The 24,153-nt window shown below is 31.9% G+C and overlaps 4 protein-coding genes across 4 annotated transcripts; 3 read left to right on the top strand and 1 right to left on the bottom strand.

The window, feature by feature from the left end:
* The first annotated feature begins 9,918 nt into the window (after positions 1-9,918).
* On the top strand, positions 9,919-12,450 carry LOC112040037 (expansin-B18). Its single transcript, XM_024072929.2, has 4 exons — positions 9,919-10,196; positions 10,285-10,397; positions 11,373-11,566; positions 12,249-12,450. The coding sequence occupies exons 1-4, from the start codon at positions 10,025-10,027 to the stop codon at positions 12,448-12,450; spliced, it is 681 nt and encodes a 226-aa protein (XP_023928697.2). The 5' UTR covers positions 9,919-10,024.
* A 605-nt stretch (positions 12,451-13,055) lies between these two features.
* On the top strand, positions 13,056-15,960 carry LOC112040054 (expansin-B18). The gene is made up of 4 exons (XM_024072951.2): positions 13,056-13,331; positions 13,424-13,536; positions 14,514-14,707; positions 15,392-15,960. Exons 1-4 carry the CDS (start codon positions 13,160-13,162, stop codon positions 15,726-15,728), a joined length of 816 nt encoding a protein of 271 aa, XP_023928719.2. The 5' UTR covers positions 13,056-13,159; the 3' UTR covers positions 15,729-15,960.
* Positions 15,961-17,582: 1,622 nt separating this feature from the next.
* Positions 17,583-20,398, top strand: LOC112040036 (psbP domain-containing protein 4, chloroplastic). Its single transcript, XM_065770936.1, is given in 7 exon segments — positions 17,583-17,949; positions 17,952-18,011; positions 18,014-18,187; positions 18,903-19,006; positions 19,413-19,524; positions 19,833-20,060; positions 20,174-20,398. Coding segments are annotated over 7 exon segments (825 nt in total). The 5' UTR covers positions 17,583-17,867; the 3' UTR covers positions 20,239-20,398.
* Positions 20,399-20,758: 360 nt separating this feature from the next.
* LOC112040035 (pentatricopeptide repeat-containing protein At3g21470) lies at positions 20,759-22,704 on the bottom strand. The gene has a single exon (XM_024072927.2). It carries the CDS (start codon positions 22,589-22,591, stop codon positions 20,891-20,893), a length of 1,701 nt encoding a protein of 566 aa, XP_023928695.2. The 5' UTR covers positions 22,592-22,704; the 3' UTR covers positions 20,759-20,890.
* Positions 22,705-24,153: the final 1,449 nt, after the last annotated feature.

The following is a 24,153-nucleotide window of genomic DNA, read 5'->3' as shown; positions in this document are numbered from 1 at the left end:
TAAAATGAATAATATCGTTTTAGTTATTGGTATTTTTGAACATGTTTGAATCTTATGACTTATCCTTACTATCATTGACTCACGGAAAATATTCAAAATATTGATATGGCTAATGAAATGCTTCACTCAAGCACGATAAAAAGATATTTAGGCAAGATAAAATGAACAGTTCATCAACCTACATGGTATGAAAGAGAAAGTGTGGACACAATTTTTGTGCCATAACTCCGATATGATTAATTGTGAGTAATAAAAAAAAATGTTTATGTGCAAATAATTGTTTACCACTCATAATCAATCACTCCAACAAATAGTAATAAAAATTATAGAAAATGATCTGGTCCTAGACGAGGCCGTATGATATAGCCACACCACACCATAAAGTTTGCTAGCATAAAATAGCCACATTTCTATTTTTTTCCTGTTTCATTAACGTCTTTTTTTTTTTTTTTTTTTTACATCCTCTTTTGTCTTAGATTTTCTTGGTAGCTAGAAAAATGCCCTAAACAAAACAACGAACTCCATCTGTCATCATCGTTATCAAACCCCCAAATTCATAATCCTTGATTTGCCAAATCATAATTCAATATTCAAATAATAAGTCTAAAGACACAACAAATTTTACAAAAAATTTTTAAATTGTTAAGGTGGTAATTTGTTAATGATGCACAGTAAAAGTGATGAAAGTGGTGATCCTATATAAAAGTGTTGTACTAATTACAATTTACACCTTAGCACGTTGTAAAAAATATTAAGAAATTTTTTGTATATGTAATATTGTTGATACTTAAAAACACCACTCCTTATTCTCCCAAAAAAAAAAACAATTTATTTTTTATTTTTATTGGGGGGGAAAAAAACACACTCAAATTGGTAGCTCCACTTCATCCAAACACCAACTGATAGCTACTGGTTGAGCTCTACAGCTAAACCCCCACCAAACCAAGTCACTAGCATGAAACACCATCCCATTTCCAAAACTTATAATCTGACCTACTCAAATCCCCCAAATAAACTTCATGCCCATCACACCACCTAAACCAGCCTAAATCCCCCAAAACCACAATCATTGCATCCATATCCACATTAGGTTGGGCATTAAGTATAGTAAGACAGTGATTCAATCACGGGCGACTTGCCTTCATCTTGGGGTAAGGAAAACTTGCACAAGGTAGGGTAGGTTTAGGTGGGGCACGGCGAAGGCATTTTGCCATCCCCATGAAATGACCTCAACACTTATGAGAGTAAGAAAGATGAGATAGAAGGGGGATGGCAACTCTAAGAATAGTACAAGCAAGAAATGAGAGTTTTGGAGATCAATAGTGCGTGTAAACACACACATTTGAGATGGGGTGGGATGAGACAGGATGAGGCAGGCAAATTTTGTCCTCTCCTTATTCCCTCTTTGATGTAGGCAAAATCCATACTGGGCAAGACATTGATGGTTGGATTGTGGTGGGAAAATTTTGTCATCCCTAGCTTCATTAATGCCTCAAGTCCTATGCATGTAACTTGTCCTAAGTTTTTCTAATTTTGTATTGGCTCTCTTCTTTGATGTCCATACAAAGAATCCATAAATGAGAGAGAGAGAGAGAGAGCACCAGAGTATGCTACACAAAATTTTCATTTTGATTATGTAAAATATTGATTATTTTTTTCTTTTCTTTTTTTAAGAAATTTTTTTAAGAGGTTAGTCCAGTGATTCCTATAGCTCATATGCATGGTTCATGAGATTCTAAGTTTAAATTTTCTAGTTAACACTTTAAAGTCGCTAGGAAAATTCTTCTTGATAATTTTAGATAACTTTTTATTCAGAGAGTTTTAATTTATGATGTCTATTTTTGATAATAGCTCTTTTATTATCAAACCAAAACACTAGTTAGTTTTTTGTGTATGTAAGGACTGAGCTCTGAATCTCTTATTCAACTATCAAAGATTTTACTAGTTATACTAACTGAGACCTACGATAATTTTAGATAACTTAGAATTATTGAATATATATATATATATATATAGAGACAGGACTAAAGATGTTTGACTTTTGGAATTTCATTCTATATTTAAACTTTCCATTAAAATTTTAACACATCATATTTTCTTTTAATTATATAATATATAGTTTCATATACAAACATAATTATAATAAATGACTGTTGATAACTAAACAATAAATAATAATAATAATAATAATAATAATAATAATAATATCGAGAAAAAATCTTATTACGTTAACTTTCGTGTAAATTTCATGGATTACAAACTATTATTATATAATTAATTTGTTTGGAGGGCGCAAGAAATAAAGGTAAGCTTAAGAAAATGATAGATATGGTGGGTAACATATCATTCTCAATGAGATCCTTCAAATGCTTCTGACACTAGGGTTTCTGTGAATAATTCCAAAAATCATAGTATCAATATGCGTGTTACAGTTGAATTATGCCTACCCAACTGAAACCACAACCGTAGAAACATGATCTTCAAAATTAGCAAATATAATATCAATCCCATCAACCTCACGGGCAATAAATTAATTTCGTGATTGAGGGGACCTTGATATTCAAATTCTATTATCCCCATTCCATGTGCGAGTAATTTGCGAAAATCTCAAGCGATTTAACGACCAATAACCGCCATCAACGGCAGCATCCATGGAAATTGTTTTAATATAGTCAAAAAATCGAATGTTCTAACTTCTAATCAAGGATAAGCCTCTGGACCCTTACTCTACCGACAAAGTACTTTTTTGGGGTGAAGAGCTTGGGACACAATATCTGATAAGATAATAAAACACGGGCAATAAATTAATTTCGTGATTGAGGGGACCTTGATATTCAAATTCTATTATCCCCATTCCATGTGCGAGTAATTTGCGAAAATCTCAAGCGATTTAACGACCAATAACCGCCATCAACGGCAGCATCCATGGAAATTGTTTTAATATAGTCAAAAAATCGAATGTTCTAACTTCTAATCAAGGATAAGCCTCTGGACCCTTACTCTACCGACAAAGTACTTTTTTGGGGTGAAGAGCTTGGGACACAATATCTGATAAGATAATAAAAAATTTATAAAAAATTAAAAAGTTTCCTCCTACACTAATTTAGAGTCATCTTACGTCAACATACTATATGACGATTGAAAAGACTTTTTATGTGTAATTTTAATTGTATAATTATTTTAATAAGTCATGTGACTTATTTAAATAATATACTAAAATAGTTTTATAAATTATCATATAACAGGTTGAAAAAAAAAAAAAAAACTCTAAATTTGTTTGAAAGCCAAACTTTTGTCCCCTATGATTGAATTGAGCGAAACATGATTTATCCAAGCCATGCAAAATAGTCAAGAAAACTTGGCTCTATATTGCATCAGTGGGGTCAGCTTAGGTGTCTTTTGGGCCTGGGGTTCGGCTTTTTGAGGGAGTTTTTTTTTTTTTATTATTATTTTTTTTTTAATCTATTATTTTAAAGGTTTATTAAGCGACAATATGTCCAAGCTCATCACATACACACACCAAAAAGAGAGAGAGAGAGAGAGCAGCCAAAAAATGCCGTCTCTGAAATTTGGCATCTTGGACAAGTTTGCATTTTGAAGATTTGAGAGAAATTATTGTTTGAAAGTTTGGACGTAGGTACAACTCCACATTTCAAGCCATAATTATGAGTCATGTGACTCAAATACGTCAAAGTTCCTAATACAATAACCAATGGCGTTTCACGTTTGGAGCAAATTCCGCTCTCGTTAAATTAAAGATACAGAGGCCGTTTGGATTCGGTGTCTAGCGCCTGCGTTTTGATGAAAGCGCGTCTTCTTTTTTTTTTTTCTTTTTTTTTTCTTTTTTTTTTCAAGCATTTCAGGTGTAGTGCGGCTACTGTTCGTTGAACAGTAGCCGCATTATTTGACTTTCAGCCAGTGAACAGTACACTGGCACTGTTCGCGGGTCCTACAATTCTCAATTTTTATCAAATTTTTCATTAAAAATGGGTCCCACAGCACTATTCACACATTTTAAAATTATTTTACTACAGTATTTTCAGTTTTCAGTTTTCAGTTTTCAGCTGAATCCAAACGAACCCACAATGTCAAAAAGCGGAGAAATTATATTGTTTTTATGGTGGACCATATCATTTGTTCACTATTCTACTAAAAAACTCTCATTTATTTAAAATTGCTGAGTCAATAAATAGTTTTTGTTTAAAAAAAATTTTTGACTCACCAATTTTAAAAAGGTAGGAGTCTTTTACTGGAATAGTAGACAATATTACTTGTCAATCATGAAAATCTTATAATTTCTCCAAAAAGTGGGAGGTGATAGTTCTATTTTGAATTTCATATTTTCATTTTCCTCAGATTTTACTATTATTGTTTTTGTTTGGGCAAATTACAATTTACCCACTTATAATTTAGCCTAAATTTAAGTTGCTTACATGTGATTTGAAATTTAACACTTTACTTAAGGTTAGCTTAGTTAGATTTTTATAACCTACCTCTGTTAAAATATAACTAAATATGTAATTTTACTGCACTTTTATGTCTCTTTCTTTCATAAACACAAAAAATATAAAATACAATATCAAATAAGATTAAAAAAAAAAAATCTATTTATCGGAATACTTGCATCATGGAATTTCAAACCACATATAAGTAACTTAAATTTTGGTCAAACTTTAGGTAAGTAAAATGTCAAATTTTAAATTACAAGTAGGCAACTTAAATTTAAGCAAACCATATGTGAGTAAGTTGTAATTTTTTTTTTTTTGTTTTTATTTAACCAGAATAAATATATTAACAATTTAAGATCATTTACATTGATACTTTTTTTAAGGAAAATTTTACATTGATGCTTAATAAAACGTATGTAACTTTTTTTTTTCTTTACTATTTATTCACAAAAAAAAAAAAAAAAAAATCTTAAAAAAGAAATATAATGGAGATTAAGCATCTAATCGTTTATAGCATTGTTACAATCTTATGTAATTCATTTATCTCAGACACATGAATACCAATGGTAAGAATATATTATAGGATATTATTATCAATACGTAGATATATAATGCAATTTTAGAATACTATGAGTATGGGTTAGCTAGGTTAATTTTGTAATACAAGTTACTGTGCTTTTACCATCATGCACTTTTGTAACTATTTATTCATGCCACCTAATATAACAACTATCTTCTTTCTCAAAAAAATATAACAACTTTCTTTTATATCTAACTTTCACCATAAAAGCTAAACACATATGCATATAATACTTGTGCTTGATTTCTTCTTAACTTGTCTTAGCTTTCCTTTCTCATGTCTCTTTTGTTATATGAGTCTAAATTTGATGATAATGAGGGAGTGTAAAATATGAGTTTTACACTATCAAATAAAATATTGTTATATCAACATTTTACTTAAAATTCAATACATCTTATCACGCCTAATAATATCTCAATAAACTCTCAAATTGGTTGGATTTATATATGGGTATTAGAATTGATTAGGTGTGATTGTGTTAATTTTTAAATATGTGATAAAATAATGTGGCGTGTTGGGATTGGAGGAGTAAAATATGAATCTTACACTAGATCCTTATATACTTTAATCTCTTGTTGTATATAGATGCATGTTTATGTAAATATATATATATATATAATAAGAAATCAGGTTTGGCTTACCTCTAATACTTTTTAAAAAGAAATCTCATTTTTATTTTAATAAGAGACTAACACATCACTTACTAACTAAATAAAAAGTGGGGATTAAAATCCACTACCACTTGTCATTGTATATTTAAAACAAAAGGACATGTCCAAGTTAAAAAAATATTAGAAGTAAGTCAAATCTTAAGTTAAAAAAGTACTAGAAGTAAACCAAATCCTAAGAAATCCATGTTCTTTGAGACTGTACCTTTAGAGTTACCAGATTAAATTTTATATATCACTAATGTAATATTATGAGTTATATTGTGCTTTTAGAATTCCTATATATTAAGCATAATTTATTAATCTAATTAACACACAATTTAATATTAATAATGTTAGAAATACAAACTATTTTACAAAATATTTTTCAAACTGCTGATGTGGTGAGTAATTATTGGTAAATAAAAAGAAATGATATTAATGATGGGCCTAAATGAAAACCAATAAAAGGTTGACTACATCAAAAGTTTGTAAAAATATTATAAAATAGTTTGTAATTGTAACATTATTCATTTAATATAACAAAGACATCGACATTTGATTGAGTTATCATGCTTTTAGAATTAGTATATATTAGGTATTGTGGGGCCCATGGGCCTGATAGCTTCGGCCCATCATGTAGCAGGCCCAAGGCCCAGGCCGAGGAGCACAGGCTATTCAGAGCCAAGGTGAGGGAAAGCCTTTCCTTCCCAATCCACACCGAGGACCACCTTATCCTCGGCTTGACGAAGGTAATTTTGGGGAGAGACTAACCCCAAAGTAAGCTGTCACTCTCACATTTAATGCATTCAACTAACCCCCCCTGGCCGCATTAATGGGGAGGTAACCCCTTGGCAGGATAACGTTGATCAGAGTGAACCACTTGAGTACCGATAAGGCCTCTGATGGGACGGACAAGTGGGGTCAGCTTAGGTGTCTTTTGGGCCTGGGGTTCGGCTTTTTGAGGGAGTTTTTTTTTTTTTTTTTTTAATCTATTATTTTAAAGGTTTATTAAGCAACAATATGTCCAAGCTCATCACTTACACGCACCAAAAAGAGAGAGAGAGAGAGAGAGAGAGCAGCCAAAAAATGCCGTCTCGAAAATTTGGCATCTTGGACAAGTTTGCATTTTGAAGATTTGAGAGAAATTATTGTTTGAAAGTTTGGACGTAGGTACAACTCCACATTTCAAGCCATAATTATGAGTCATGTGACTCAAATACGTCAAAGTTCCTGATACAATAACCAATGGCGTTTCACGTTTGGAGCAAATTCCGCTCTTGTTAAATTAAAGATACAATGTCAAAAAGTTGAGAAATTACATTGTTTTTATGGTGAACCGTATCACTTGTTCACTATTTCACTAAAAAACTCTCATTTATTTAAAATTGCTGAGTTAATAAATAGTTTTTGTTTAAAAATTTTTTTTGACTCACCAATTTTAAAAAGATGGGAGTCTTTCACTGGAATAGTAGACAATATTACTTGTCAACCATGAAAATCTTATAATTTCTCCAAAAAGTGGGAGGTGATAGTTCTATTCTGAATTTCATATTTTCATTTTCCTTAGATTTTACTATTATTGTTTTTGTTTGGGCAAATTACAATTTACCCACTTATAATTTAGCCTAAATTTAAGTTGCTTACATGTGGTTTGAAATTTAACAAAGGTTAGCTTAGTTAAATTTTTATAACCTACCTCTATTAAAAATATAACTAAATATGTAATTTTACTGCACTTTTATGTCTCTTTCTTTCAAAAACACAAAAAATATAAAATACAAGATCAAATAAGATAAAAAAAAAAAAATCTATTTATCGGAATACTTGCATCATGGAATTTCAAACCACATATAAGTAACTTAAATTTTGGTCAAACCTTAGGTAGGTAAAATGTCAAATTTTAAATTACAAGTAGGCAACTTAAATTTAAGCAAACCATATGTGAGTAAGTTGTAATTTGTCTTTTTTGTTTTTATTTAACCGGAATAAATATATTACCAATTTAAGATCATTTACATTGATACTTTTTTTTAAGGAAAATTTTACATTGATGCTTAATAAAACGTATGTAACTTTTTTTTTTCTTTACTATTTATTCACAAAAAAAAAAAAATCTTAAAAAAAATATAATGGAGATTAAGCATCTAATGGTTTATAGCATTGTTACAATCTTATGTAATTCATTTATCTCAGACACATGAATACCAATGGTAAGAATATATTATAGGATATTATTATCAATACGTAGATATATAATGCAATTTTAGAATACTATGAGTATGGGTTAGCTAGGTTAATTTTGTAATACTAGTTACTGTGCTTTTACCATCATGCACTTTTGTAACTATTTATTCATGCCACCTAATATAACAACTATCTTCTTTCTCAAAAAAATATAACAACTTTCTTTTACATCTAACTTTCACCATAAAAGCTAAGCACATATGCATATAATACTTGTACTTGATTTCTTCTTAACTTGTCTTAGCTTTCCTTTCTCATGTCTCTTTTGTTATATGAGTCTAAATTTGATGATAATGAGTGAGCGTAAAATATGAGTTTTACACTATCAAATAAAATATTGTTATATCAACATTTTACTTAAAATTCAATACATCTTATCACGCCTAATAATATCTTAATAAACTCTCAAATTGGTTGGATTTATATATGGGTATTAGAATTGATTAGGTGTGATTGTGTTAATTTTTAAATATGTGATAAAATGATGTGGCGTGTTGGGATTGGAAAGGTAAAACATGAGTCTTACACTACATCCTTATATACTTTAATCTCTTGTTGTATATAGATGCATGTTTATGTAAAATATATATATATATATAATAAGAAATCAGGTTTGGCTTACCTCTAATACTTTTTAAAAAGAAATCTCATTTTTATTTTAATAAGAGACTAACACATCACTTACTAACTAAATAAAAAGTGGGGATTAAAATTCACTACCACTTGTCATTGTATATTTAAAACAAAAGGACATGTCCAAGTTAAAAAAATATTAGAAGTAAGTCAAATCCTAAGTTAAAAAAGTACTAGAGGTAAACCAAATCCTAAGAAATCCATGTTCTTTGAGACTGTACCTTTAGAGTTACCAGATTAAATTTTATATATCACTAATGTAATATTATGAGTTATATCGTGCTTTTAGAATTCCTATATATTAAGCATAATTTATTAATCTAATTAACACACAATTTAATATTAATAATGCTAGAAATACAAACTATTTTACAAAATATTTTTCAAACTGCTGATGTGGTGAGTAATTATTGGCAAATAAAAAGAAATGATATTAATGATGAGTCTAAATGAAAACTAATAAAAGGTTGACTACATCAAAAGTTTGTAAAAATATTATAAAATAGTTTGTAGCTGTAACATTATTCATTTAATATAACAAAGACATCGAAATTTGATTGAGTTATCATGCTTTTAGAATTAGTATATATTAGGTATAATTTATTAATCTAACACATAATATAATATAACAAAGATGTCGAAGTTTTATCCTGTTTTATGTGTACGTAGGCCGTCAAGTTAAATTACATTAATCCTTTTACTTTCTCATTTTCTATTCATGCCTTTTTTTTTCTTTTTTCTTTTTTTAATTTTTGATATTTTAACTAGTGGCGGAGCTAGAATTTTTTTTTTTTTTAAAAAAATTGGGCCAAACTATATATATATATATATATATAAACTAAAAAAGGGAAAAAATAATGTCCATATCTGTGATTTTCTAAAATTAAAAGAATTTTTTTATTAAAAATATTTTCTTATATATTTCTAGGATATGCTATTATGGTATAAGAGTTACTAGAGAAAAATAGTCCATTAATGATATATAAAATTTTCTATTTTTATAAAATACATTAAATACACTTTGAATTAGTGAATTATTTATGATATAAAAGTAATTAGAGGAAACAATTAATAACAATGCATTAGTCATCTAAATAAATGTGTTACATGTTTTTAATAAAAATCTAGGAGATTTAAATTTATATCTAAAATTATTTTATTTTTACCAAAAATATAAGAGGGAGGAGGGATTTTGGAAAAGTCAAGGGCCATGCCCCCCTAACCTCCATCACTCCGCCCCTCATTCTAACACTAACGTGAGTTGAGGTCTTATAAAACTATTATTAAAATAGGGGGAAAAAAATGAATGTTGAACGTGGGTTGGGAGAAAAAGTGCAAGCATTTTTCCTCTATAAATACTGGCAGACTCTTATCAAAAATCATAACCCAAAGTAACCAATAGTAGTGCATTAGGGACTTGCAAAACACATAGTAGATACTAGCTGGTGAGAGTGAGAGTGTAGCTAGCTATGGCCACAGTACTTCATGGTTTATCCCTTTCCAATATACTAGTTTTCTTTTTCTTCTTTGAGCTGTGTTTATGCTTCAATCCAAAATACCACAGGTTGTCAACGACTGGAACCTCTTGGTCATCTGCCGGAGCTACCTGGTATGGTAGCCGCGATGGTGCAGGAAGCGATGGTAATATATATATATAGAGAGAGAGAGAGAGAGAGAGTGAACTGTACTCTTTGTATAGTGTACTAATAAAATATATTTATGCATGCAGGAGGGTCTTGTGGGTATGGTAATGCAGTGTCACAACCGCCATTCTCTTCCATGGTTACTGGAATAGGCCCTTCTCTTTACAATTCAGGCAAAGAATGTGGAGCCTGTTATCAGGTACTATAAACCTAGTGTACATTTGGCAAGGAAAAAAAAGACACCCAGTTTTTTTGGACATTTTAGTTCATCTTGACAGGCTTCACAGTTCACATTAAAAAAGATATTTAAAACTTATTTTTAACAGTGCTTTTAGTAAATAAACATTCAGTAAAATGCATTTAAATGCACTCCTAATAGTAAACAATAACTGTTTTTGGTTCTTAATAATTTGATAATTACAATGGAGCTGAAAGTGGGATTTGAACTCGAGATATTATCTATGATTCCAAGTTTTGATTTCACACTGAATTCCTGGCAGAAAATTTTGGACCCATGGAATACTCAATGAACTGAAGTTAAATGATGAAATTTGGAACAAGAATGATTGACCAAGTTTCCCTATAAATTGCTCTTTTCTTTGTCACCCTCTCTCTTTTCTTTTTGGATGAGTCTTGTCTTGACTTATTTATTCACAATACATATTCCTTATTATACTTACCTTTTTCCTCCCCCTATGTGGCTTCCTTTCCACTGCGCTATTATTCTATTCTCAATAAGGCTACAAATAAGATAAGCAATATTGTCAAAAAACTATTCTAAATTTTCAATCAATAGACTAGGAGCCCATGGTCGGCCGTTAGTTACTTTGTCTTGTTCAACTTCTTTGAATTCTTTTTCCAATATTACTAGTATAATTCACAAACTGTTGGCCAATGTCTTTCTTTCTTTTTCTAATATTATCACCTTTTTTTTTCTTCTATATTTAGTAGTAAAAGCAATCATGCTTTTTCTATTTATATTTCAAAGAGTTACATACTTCAAAAAGAGGAAAAAAAAAATCAAATTAATTGCTATTTATATTATTGCATAGTTCTATTAATGTACACAATAAAGTTTAGCATGATAAAAATTCTTTTAAATAGTTGTTTTTTTCTTTTTCTTGTTTATGGTATGTTTGGATATATAATACAAAGATTGTTTATAAATTACTAGGTTAAATGTAGCAAACACTCATCTTGTTCGGGAAAACCAGTAAGAGTGGTCATAACAGATTTTTGCCCCGGAGGACCATGCGCATCCGATGCTGCACATTTCGACCTAAGTGGGACTGCATTTGGTGCCATGGCACTTCCTGGTCAAGAAGACAAGCTTCGTGACGCAGGAGTGTTGGAAATTAGTTATGCACGGTAAAACACTTCACTCCTCAACCATATACGTTTTCCCTATTCTTGCAAATGTTATGTTATTTTATTTTGCTTCTTGTTTTTTGACCCAAAAGAACAAAACCTTTTAGTTTCTTTAACATTATTTAATAGGCACTTTGTAATAAATAGGTTAAAAAAGTGTACAAGTTCAGAACTTTTTGAACATTAATATATTTGTAAATTAATTAGGATGACATGTGTTTATTAATTCAGTAAATCAACACCAACTTACACTTTTTTGTCACACTCTTTTTCTTTTTTTTAATGGACATATATTTTATATTCAAACCAACAAACAAAAAAGAGCATCTGTACAAGTTATAACATGCAGAAAACTGCAAACAAATACAATCCGAACATGAACAAAAGGACTAAACAAAAGACAAAAGGAATCATCAACTATATAACTATGGATTGAGTATTACAAGAAGACTAAACACTAGAATTACGTGAATCGCCGTGCTCAAAAACATTACTCGGAATATTTGACTTAATGGGCGGCCTTTTTTGTTTTTAATAGGAAACTTGGTAATAAAAGAACACCTTGATAAAGATTTTGGGAAACCAAATTACTTTAATTAGGCAAAACTCCTCTAATAGCAGTTCCATGTAGCGGAAAAATTATAATCAGACAGGCCTAACTAAATTTCTTTATGTTTGGCAGTGTGGCATGTGATTATTCAGGAAAAACCATAACATTCCATGTGGATCAAGGGTCAAACCCATTCTACTTTGCTGTAGTGATTGAATATGAAGAAGGAGATGGAGATCTTGGTAGTGTTGATCTGAAGGAATCCTCAACAGAGTCAAATGATGAATGGCGTACCATGCAACAATCAATATATATATATATATATATAAACTAAGATTTTTTACTCCTAACCATGAAATTAACATTTCTTCTTTCTTTCATAAAATAAAATTTAAAAAAATTTCTCGTTTCTTCTAAAAAGGGAAAAAATAATGTCCATATCTGTGATTTTCTAAAATTAAAAGAATTTTTTTATTAAAAATATTTTCTTATATATTTCTAGGATATGCTATTATGGTATAAGAGTTACTAGAGAAAAATAGTCCATTAATGATATATAAAATTTTCTATTTTTATAAAATACATTAAATACACTTTGAATTAGTGAATTATTTATGATATAAAAGTAATTAGAGGAAACAATTAATAACAATGCATTAGTCATCTAAATAAATGTGTTACATGTTTTTAATAAAAATCTAGGAGATTTAAATTTATATCTAAAATTATTTTATTTTTACCAAAAATATAAGAGGGAGGAGGGATTTTGGAAAAGTCAAGGGCCATGCCCCCCTAACCTCCATCACTCCGCCCCTCATTCTAACACTAACGTGAGTTGAGGTCTTATAAAACTATTATTAAAATAGGGGGAAAAAAATGAATGTTGAACGTGGGTTGGGAGAAAAAGTGCAAGCATTTTTCCTCTATAAATACTGGCAGACTCTTATCAAAAATCATAACCCAAAGTAACCAATAGTAGTGCATTAGGGACTTGCAAAACACATAGTAGATACTAGCTGGTGAGAGTGAGAGTGTAGCTAGCTATGGCCACAGTACTTCATGGTTTATCCCTTTCCAATATACTAGTTTTCTTTTTCTTCTTTGAGCTGTGTTTATGCTTCAATCCAAAATACCACAGGTTGTCAACGACTGGAACCTCTTGGTCATCTGCTGGAGCTACCTGGTATGGTAGCCGCGATGGTGCAGGAAGCGATGGTAATATATATATATATATAGAGAGAGAGAGAGAGAGAGAGTGAATTGTACTCTTTGTATAGTGTACTAATAAAATATATTTATGCATGCAGGAGGGTCTTGTGGGTATGGTAATGCAGTGTCACAACCGCCATTCTCTTCCATGGTTACTGGAATAGGCCCTTCTCTTTACAATTCAGGCAAAGAATGTGGAGCCTGTTATCAGGTACTATAAACCTAGTGTACATTTGGCAAGGAAAAAAAAGACACCCAGTTTTTTTGGACATTTTAGTTCATCTTGACAGGCTTCACAGTTCACATTAAAAAAGATATTTAAAACTTATTTTTAACGGTGCTTTTAGTAAATAAACATTCAGTAAAATGCATTTAAATGCACTCCTAATTGTAAACTATAACTGTTTTTGGTTCTTAATAATTTGATAATTACAATGGAGCTGAAAGAGGGATTTGAACTCGAGATATTATCTATGATTCCAAGTTTTGATTTCACACTGAAGTCCTGGCAGAAAATTTTGGACCCATGGAATACTCAATGAACTGAAGTTAAATGATGAAATTTGGAACAAGAATGATTGACCAAGTTTCCCTATAAATTGCTCTTTTCTTTGTCACCCTCTCTCTTTTCTTTTTGGATGAGTCTTGTCTTGACTTTATTTATTCATAATACATATTCCTTATTATACTTACCTTTTTCCTCCCCCTATGTGGCTTCCTTTCCACTCCGCTATTATTCTATTCTCAATAAGGCTACAAATAAGATAAGCAATATTGTCAAAAAACTATTCTAAATTTTCAATCAATAGACTAGGAGCCCATGGTCGGTCGTTGGTTACTTTGTCTTGTTCAACTTCTTTGAATTCTTTTTCCAATATTACTAGTATAATTCACAAACTGTTGGCCAAGGTCTTTCTTTCTTTTTCTAATATTATCACCTTTTTTTTTTCTTCTATATTTAGTAGTAAAAGCAATCATGCTTTTTCTATTTATATTTCAAAGAGTTACATACTTCAAAAAGAGAAAAAAAAAAATCAAATTAATTGCTATTTATATTATTGCATAGTTCTATTAATGTACACAATAAAGTTTAGCATGATAAAAATTCTTTTAAATAGTTGTCTTTTTCTTTTTCTTGTTTATGGTATGTTTGGATATATAATACAAAGATTGTTTATAAATTACTAGGTTAAATGTAGCAAACACGCATCTTGTTCGGGAAAACCGGTAAGAGTGGTCATAACAGATTTTTGCCCCGGAGGACCATGCGCATCCGATGCTGCACATTTTGATCTAAGTGGGACTGCATTTGGTGCCATGGCACTTCCTGGTCAAGAAGACAAGCTTCGTGACGCAGGAGTCTTGGAAATTAGTTATGCACGGTAAAACTTAATTCACTTCTCAACCATATGCCTTTTCCTTATTCTTGCAAATGTTATGTTATTTTATTTTGCTTCTTGTTTTTTGACCCAAAAGAACAAAACATTTTAGTTTCTTTAACGTTATTTAATAGGCACTTTGTAATAAATAGGTTAAAAAAGTGTACTAGTTCAGAACTTTTTGAACATTAATATATTTGTAAATTAATTAGGATGACATGTGTTTATTAATTCATTAAATCAACACCAACTTACACTTTTTTGTCACACTCTTTTTCTTTTTTTTAATGGACATATATTTTATATTCAAACCAACAAACAAAAAAGAGCACCTGTACAAGTTATAACATGCAGAAAACTGCAAACAAATACAATCCGAACATGAACAAAAGGACTAAACAAAAGACAAAAGGAATCATCAACTATATAACTATGGATTGAGTATTACAAGAAGACTAAACACTAGAATTACGTGAATCGCCGTGCTCAAAAACATTACTCGGAATATTTGACTTAATGGGCGGCCTTTTTTGTTTTTAATAGGAAACTTGGTAATAAAAGAACACCTTGATCAAGATTTTGGGAAACCAAATTACTTTAATTAGGCAAAACTCCTCTAATAGCAGTTCCATGTAGCGGAAAAATTATAATCAGACAGGCCTAACTAAATTTCTTTATGTTTGGCAGTGTGGCATGTGATTATTCAGGAAAAACCATAACATTCCATGTGGATCAAGGGTCAAACCCATTCTACTTTGCTGTAGTGATTGAATATGAAGAAGGAGATGGAGATCTTGGTAGTGTTGATCTGAAGGAATCCTCAACAGAGTCAAATGATGAATGGCGTACCATGCAACAATCATGGGGTGCAGTTTGGAAGCTAGATGCTGGGTCACAACTCCAATCTCCACTCTCCATTCGCTTGACCTCACAGTACTCAGGCCAGACTCTTGTGGCAAAAGACGTCATTCCAAATGGGTGGAAGCCTGGCTCATCCTATAGATCCGTGGTTAATTACCTATGATTATCAGCAACTTACAAGCCATCCAAGCCCAACTACTATATTTCTGAGTTGGTTGAAACTTGAGATGTATTTTGCGTAGACTGGGATTAATGGGGCCAGAATTCAGATTGAAGTCTTGCTTATTAGCAAGAAAAGATGAATGTTAGCCTTAATTATTTTGAGAAAGTTGTGGTGCATCTAAGCATGTATTACAAATTAGCATATATTTTTAAGAGTAATGAGCTTTTCTTAATTAGTATATATATATATATATGCTGTTATAGTAGTATAAGTTCTACAACAAATTAGCTACAAATTAAGTGACCTAATGAGATCTTGCTACCCATATGTGACAAGCCTATGCATTTGGCATGCAGAATTAAACAACACAAAACATATAACCTCGTTAACTCACTACCAAATTAATTTTATTTTGAAATATCTCTATAAATTCTTTTATCCGAACAAAACAACAAGTACATTATATTATGTGAGAGAGAGAGAGAGAGAGAGAGAGAGAGAGGGAGAGAGAGATGCTTACATGCAAACTCTCAAATAAGAAACAAACAATTTAGCACACCTAGTTTCAACACTACAAAAAATAGCGGAATCATTTCCATTATCCAGTCCCATCATTCATTTCCATCATTTCTGCTCCACCAAATGCACCAATATGCAATTATTTGTCCAAGAATTTCTTGCTCAGCATCAATGCAGACCAAGATTAATATATATACATACATACACACACACACACACACATATATATATATATATATTTTTTTTTAAATATAAAAAATTGATGTAAAGAGTATCTTGTTAAGGATATATATTATAAATTTTATTATATGTAAATCATATTAATCGATGAGTTAATTTATAAACATATCATAAAAAGATAATTAAAAAATCTATTTATCGTATTGTTAATTTAGCACCAATCAATCACATTAATTAATTATCAACTGTGTTTATAAATATTTTGTATTTATAAAAAATTATAATAAAATTAGTAATGTTTAACATTTTCCTAATCTAAATTGCAAATCCTCAGTGCATGAATAGTTAATATAGGTGAAGTTTATTCACAGTAGATTTATGATCCGTAAAGCACCGGTAGCGGTGCCACGTGTAGGTAAATGTGACACAAGATAAAAGAACTCATATTATATAGCTCAAGCAATCTACAGCCACTTTTGTTTTGCCTTGGTTTATGCAGTTAATCCTGTTACTATGCTATTGAAGAAGCTTTGCCTAGCTAATTCCTAGGGTTAGTTTAATGGTTTCAAAAATCTCATTAGATCTTAAGTTCGGAAATACTCATAACCCGCATTTTAGAAACCTTTCCCAAGGAGTTCTTCCATGTACTTACTTGATCACGGGCAGAGGAGGGCGGCATGGCCCTTGGCTTCTAAAAATTTCCCTTCCCCTTACAAATTACAATTTATATATATATATATATATATATATGTGGCTCTTTTGAAAGTGTATTATTTCAGTTGTACTATTTCAACTAACTTTTACTTTTATCTACAGTACTTTCAATAAAAAAATTTCATTTTTAACAAAATAAACAATTTTTAAATAAACCTCAATAATTGACACATAAATAAGGCGTTGATTTAAGCATGAGATCTGTGTCCTAGGCAAAAGCTGCTACTTTATTTAATGTAATTTTCTAAAATGCAGGGTTAAAAAAGAAAAGGTTCAATGGTGGGTATCCTAACCAACCCCGTGTAGGCGGGTTGGTACCCAGCTTTCTAATGACTTGTTGCTCAGGGGTTCAATATCCCGCAATTACCTAGAAAAATAAATAAATAAATAAAATGATGTGTATCCTAAAGGCCCAAAGAGAAAGGAGATCTTGCAGAAAGGTGATGAAATAACTTTGCCACGCGTCAGGCTAAGACTGATAATCTATTAGCATAGAGAATCCAGATTGTGCACGGTTTTGATGCCACGTCCACACATAGCCATTAACCAAACTCCAAACACCTGAGGACCTCAACCAAGTTTCGGTTTTGCCACAAGCAGTTGCTGGTGTTAAATTTTCCTGAGACAAAAAAAGCACACAAAGTTTCTATCTTTAGCTGGAAAAATTTGGGCTCTTTGAATCAGATACACTTGTCTTTTTACCTTTGAGTTTTGAAGAAGAAGAACATGGGAACAACCTTATTTACTAGCTGCACCTTTTCTTGGAGATACCACCAGCAGATAATTCCTTCTAGTCATATGCTTACTCAGGTTCACTGGAAAATGGGATTTCTACAGCAAAAGTTATTCCTGATTCAGGAGAGAGTAAAGTGGTGATGGAGGAATTGAGAAATGGTCTGGGTTGATGAAGAGAAGATCAGTTTTGGTTTCTGGGGTTTCTTTAATCTCTTCAGCAGGTTTGGGTTCTCCAAGAGAAGGTTTGGCTGTGGTTAAACAAGGCCTTCTAGCTGGGAGGATACCTGGTCTGTCTGAACCAGATGAACAAGGTTGGTTTTCATATTGTTCTGTTCACTTCCATTCTAATTGCCCTGTTTTCTTTTTTAATTGCCTCATCTAAATGATAGTAATGATAAATGATATCAAATGCAATTGAGGAAAACTTCTTTGGAGAAGACATAATTGCTCCTTAGTTTGTCTTATAGTCATGAAGCAAAAAAATATTTCTTTTTGCCTTTCTCAGCTTGGAAGAGAACTGTAATATTATTAAAAATCATATCCCCTTTTGCTTGGGAGTATCTTGACATTTTCAGTGATTAAGTTCATATATAGTAGCCTTTTTTTCTTTTTCTTTTTTATAGAAAAATTATCTAGAACTATTTCTTTCCAATTTAGTTTTTATGATGTAAACCAAATTACAAAAAAAGCAGGAAAGATCCCTTTAACATTCTCCATCAATATCTGTAAGCCGGAGTTACTATCTGCTACATATACTTATCAGGCAACAAAAAGAGGAAAAAGGGGTTGGGGGGGGGGGGGGGGAATTTGGGGAAGGGACAGAACTGATAGAACTGAAAGATCAATCAACATTAATAAATGGCATCTCAAAGTTCTATCTAGTCTTTGTGTATAGAATGCCTCTATAATTTCATATGCTTGAAACTTCTGGAACCTTTCAAACTACTTGCCATTGTCTTTATTTATTTATTTTTGTTCTTTTTATAAGTATGGCCAAGTTAACTAGGAAAACATATGCTCAGACAGGTTGGAGGACATACCGCAGGCCAGATGAGAAGTCTGGAGGACATGGTGTTGGATGGAGTCCTATCATCCCCTACACATTTTCTGTCCCTCAGGATTGGGAAGAGGTGATAATGTACAACTGAAACCTGAGTTTAACTCTTTGGACTTACATTTGAACTGCAAATTCAAGTTGTTACATTTCAAAGAAATTTCTTTTTTTTTTTCATAGAAACAAAATGAAATATCTAATTCCATGTCTCTTTTGGAGTCCTATCATCCCCTAAGTATTTACTGTCTCTCAGGATTGGGAACATGTGAAAATGTACAGCTGAAACCTGAGTTTTAACTTTGGACTTACGTTTGAACTGCATATTCAAGTCATTACATTTCAAAGAAATTTCCTTCTGTTTTCATAGAAGAAAAATGAAATATCTAATTCCATGTCTCTTTTAACTTGGAAATTCTCTGTCTCATTTTTTTTTGTTTATCTTATCTTAGTTCTCTATATTTTTCATTATGTCTGTATAACAGGTTCCAGTATCAATAGCAGATCTAGGTGGGACAGAAATTGATTTGAGATTTGGTAGTTCTAAGGAAGGAAAACTATTTGTAATTGTTGCTCCTGTTCTCAGATTTAGTGATGGTGAGGTTCCCTAAATTTAAGAATTCTTCATTTGAAAGAATTCCCTCAGATGCCTTTTTGCTATAAGAAATCTGATTAGTTGTGCGTCAAATCTTCGTATGAACTTTTTTTTTAATAAGAATGGTGGCAAGGAAGAACCATGTAGAGAATGCTTGTGTGTGCTTGAGGAAAGCAAATCTTCATATGAACTTAGCTCTCTAGCAACAATTTTCTTGTGTGTGTGTGCGTGTGTGTGCGCGTGCGCACGCGTGTGTGTTAATGAAGTTTGATATTCACATATTTGTTGTGGTTGTGTATTATATGTATAGGTCTTGGTGACAATGCTAAAATTGAACTAATTGGACCTCCGGATAAAGTGATTAATGCATTTGGACCTGAAGTGATTGGTGAAAATGTAGAAGGGAAGGTTATAAGTATGAATGTAGCAGAACACTCAGGAAGAACATACTACCAGTATGAATTAGAGCCACCTCATGCTCTTATCACTGCAACTGCGGCTGGAAATCGCCTCTACTTGTTTAATGTAACAGCAAGTGGTATGGATATTTATTTTGATATGCTTCAATATAACCAAAGGAAAAGTATTCAATAATTCTTCTTCTTTTTTCTTTTTCTTTTTTTTTGGATAAAATTCTTTTTCTTTTTGTAGGTCTTCAGTGGAAGAGGCACTACAACGATTTGAAAAGGATATCCGACTCTTTTCGCGTTGTCTAATTTAAGTCTCTCATTAAATGAGACAGCATAAAGCTATTGTTTCTGTAGTGTAATTTACAACAATTAGAGGAAAAAAGAAAATACTTCAAAAATAGTTAAAAGCAAAGTGTATTGGTGGTGGAAATTTTGGGTTCAACTTGATATCATACATCTTGGTGCATATCAAATGGCATAAATATATTGTTTCTATAGTGTAATTTACAACAATTACAGGGGAAAAAAAAAAAATTCAACAATAATTAAAAGCAAAGTGTGTTGGTGGTGGAAATTTTGGGTTCAACTTGATATCATACATCTTTGGTGCATTTCAAATAAGCTTTCTTGCAGTTACCTGACATGGGTTTGAAGCATCAAAGTAGGTATAGAAGGCCATCCTTCCAGCTCTGTATATGACTTAATCTTCAAAGTTCAGCACCTTTGCACTTAAACTTTCTGATAATCATTAAACTTGACAGCCAGCTCCTGAATACCTCTTTGCATGGTGAGTCTTGGTTTTGGATGGGAAGGGGCAAAATATCCAATTAAACTGAAGCAGAACGTCAATCACAATAGTTCCTTCTTACAGTGATGACAGGATCCTTTTGGAAAGTAGCATATAGTCAAGAAGTTAGAAACAAACATGGGTATGCAAAATCCAGTACAGATCTATGCTTTATTTAGCATCAACACAAAATGTGTTCTTAGTGCTGCCTGGCATAATCAAGCTGCACCCTGGTGTCTTTTGTAGCCCTTTGTTATCCATGAACGTTCTCATCCTTTCAGCTTTCTCCCAGCTGTCTGAAGTAGCATAAATATGTGACAGAAGAACGTAATGTGAATCAGTAGCAGTCACCATGTTCACATTTTGTGTGCCCTCTTTCACTATCTTTTCTGTCATAGCCTGGTCCTGATGAATCCAACAAGCTCTCAGCATAGCTGTCCAAACTGTGTCATTAGGTTTCATTGGCATTCTCTTCACCAGATCATAAGCCTCTCTTAGTCTCCCTGCTCGCCCCAAAAGGTCAACTAAGCACCCATAGTGCCTGACACTTGCTTCCAAGCCATACTTCCCCATCTTGGAGAATATTTCTGTACCTTCATTCACAAGCCCCCCATGCGCACATGCAGAGAGAACAGAAAGAAAAGTTATATCATCAGGCCTTTTGTTTGAACTTTCCATTCTGTCAAAAAACTCAAGAGCCTCTTTGCATCGTCCATGAGTGGCAAAACCCGAGATTATAGCATTCCAACAGGTAGTGTTCCTCTCAGTCATCCTTTCAAAGACCAACCTTGCATTAATCAAATCCCCACATTTCGCATACATGTCAACCAATCCACTCAAAACAAACACATTAACCCGAATCTTCTTCCGATGTATCATACAATGGATTTCTTTACCAGCATCCAACAGCCCCAACTGAGCACAAGCAGATAAAACACACACAATAGTGACTTCATCAGGTGCAAATCCTTCAGCTTGCATTTGGCCAAATGCTTCCATAGCTTCCATACAAAAACCATTCTGAGCATACCCAGAAATCAACGAATTCCAATTCACTAAATTCCGGACAGGAATTCGATCAAAAATAGCCTTGGCCTCATTCACATCACCCTTCTTGCAGTACCCAGAAATCATCGAAGACCATGCAAAGAAATTCCGGTACGGCATCTCCTCAAAAACTTCCCTTGCCGCCTCCATCTCCCCATTGCTGGTATACCCATCAACCATCACAGTCCAGGTAACCACATTCCTTAACTCATGAGGAACCCTGTTGAACAATTGCCTTGCAATACCAATATCTCCACCCTTTGCAAACCCATCAATCATTTCATTCCAAGTCACTGCATTTCTTATTGACATCTTTTCGAACAAAATTGATGCAGAATTCGTATCTTTATTCCTCAAGTATTCACCAATCATGGCATTCCATGTTACGACATTTCTCTCAGGCAAATAATCAAACACTTTACGTGAATCAATGATATCACCACATTTAGCATACATACCAAGCAATGAGGTCCCAACAATCACATTGCAATCCACCCCGATCTTTATTGTCTCGGCGTGTAAAGCTTTCCCAAAACCAAGGAAAGAAAGAGAAGCACAAGCCTTGAGAATTAAAGGGACTACACCCACATAGTCAAGTCCTTTACGCCTAATATTATTGTACACAACAAGAGCTTCTCTAAGTGATCCTTGAGAGATGTGATTCCTTATGAGGTAACTCCAACTAGTGAGAATTGGTAGGGTACAATAATCAGAGCTTTGGTTAATTGTTTTTGGATTTTGATGTATGTACTGGGTTTGTGTTTGATGATAGTAGACTGGGCAGTTTGTAGTTTCTTTAGGATTTTGGGACAAAGTTACTCTCATTTTTTAAAGTTTCATTTATTTTCCGCTTCAAATCCAACTGTTTATTTAGTTTTTGGAGGGAGCTTCTTATAACATGCAGCTCTCTCACCTCATCATTTTTACAAACTCTCACCTCATTATAAAGTGTGTTTTTGGTGGGTTTTTTGCCATTGAATAAGAGTTTTGGAGTTCGATATTATCCTATACCAATAAAATTAATTAGTGTCTTAATTTGATGATAAAGAGCAACCATTAGGAGTAGACACCACCTTTTTTTTGTTTTTTTTGACAAACTCTCACCCCATTATAAAGTGTATTTTGGTTAGTCTTTTGTTATCGAATAAGAGATCTGGGTTCGATCTTACCCTACACCAATAAAAATAATTGCTATTTTGATCGACCATAAAAGGTTAAAAGGGGTTGTTTGGTTAGTTGAAGAGGCACCATTTTTTGTTTTTGTTTTCAATTTTTAGAGGTTCCCACCACTAAAAAAACTGGTTTGGTTTTAGCATTTGAATTCAGTTTTCATTTTCAGTATCCTAAAAGTTGGATTTGAATAAAAAAATGAATACAACTTTTCATCGTTTTTGTTTTCTATGAATACGAATATAATGGCATATTCGTAAATATTGTGAAAGCACAAAGTTACTTTTGTTTTTAGTGATGTGATGTGACTGAGAAAATTTACTTTTTAAAAAAAAATAGAAAATAATGACCAAACACGAGTATGATGTATTACATACCCAAATTATGTATTTAAAACGACTTACCAAACATTACCAAATGTAAAATAAGTGCTTTATTTTATTTTATTTTATTTAAATTCAAGATTGGAATATAGAATAAAGAAAATGAAAACTGGATACACCTATTTTTGAAACCAAATCGGTTCTAAGAGCATCTCCAGCAGTTTCTCCAAATTTTTGTACTGTTTGGAGTATGAACAGTTGTTTTTACCATTTGCCTACCTTTTTTTTTTTTTTTTTAAATACACTTTCAACAGATTCTCTATTATTTTTCTATCTCATTTAAATATTATTTCTTCGTTCTTTCTTTAATATTTCTTTATTCTTTTTTTAATATATTTTATATTATTTCTCTATTCATTCCCAACGGTTATATTTTTCAAATTCCCAACAGCTATATTTTTAAATCTCCTAACAATAATATTTCAAAATTTATAATAGTCATATTTTCCAACAGGCTATTTTTTTTATAGTCACACACACACACACATATATATATTAGGAAACCATCTTTATTGCTATAGTTCCCTGTATAAGGGAAGCATGTAATCTGAACAAAAGAACAAAAGCTTTAATGCAATCAGTTCAACCTTCTTAGCAAGGGTACCGCCTGTTTCATTGTACTAATACAAAATAAATTTGACATTTTAAAAACTAATGGGAATTAGCAGTATAGCAATTGATGATGCACAAAAATTGTCAGTGAGTTAATCGTCCACACATGCGTCAATGGGTGCACCTGAAGAGCAAAAGAGAAGAATCATACCTACTTTTTTTTTTTTTTTTAAATACACTTTCAACAGATTCTCTATTATTTTTCTATCTCATTTAAATATT

Source organism: Quercus suber, unplaced genomic scaffold (assembly GCF_002906115.3).
Source record: "Quercus suber isolate HL8 unplaced genomic scaffold, Cork oak 2.0 scaffold_38, whole genome shotgun sequence".
NCBI classification, from domain to species: Eukaryota; Viridiplantae; Streptophyta; class Magnoliopsida; order Fagales; family Fagaceae; genus Quercus; species Quercus suber.
Note: the sequence above shows the minus strand (reverse complement) of the source record. Positions and strands in the feature narration are given on the sequence as shown.

Excerpts from the sequence above, each read along its gene's own strand:
- LOC112040037 (XM_024072929.2), top strand. The coding sequence starts at position 10,025 with ATGGCCACAGTACTTCATGGTTTATCCCTTTCCAATATACTAGTTTTC. Across the intron at positions 10,197-10,284 it reads CGATGGTGCAGGAAGCGATG|GAGGGTCTTGTGGGTATGGT; the intron begins GTAATATATATA and ends TTATGCATGCAG. Across the intron at positions 10,398-11,372 it reads AATGTGGAGCCTGTTATCAG|GTTAAATGTAGCAAACACTC; the intron begins GTACTATAAACC and ends ATAAATTACTAG.
- LOC112040054 (XM_024072951.2), top strand. The coding sequence starts at position 13,160 with ATGGCCACAGTACTTCATGGTTTATCCCTTTCCAATATACTAGTTTTC. Across the intron at positions 13,332-13,423 it reads CGATGGTGCAGGAAGCGATG|GAGGGTCTTGTGGGTATGGT; the intron begins GTAATATATATA and ends TTATGCATGCAG. Across the intron at positions 13,537-14,513 it reads AATGTGGAGCCTGTTATCAG|GTTAAATGTAGCAAACACGC; the intron begins GTACTATAAACC and ends ATAAATTACTAG.
- LOC112040035 (XM_024072927.2), bottom strand. The coding sequence starts at position 22,591 with ATGAGAGTAACTTTGTCCCAAAATCCTAAAGAAACTACAAACTGCCCA.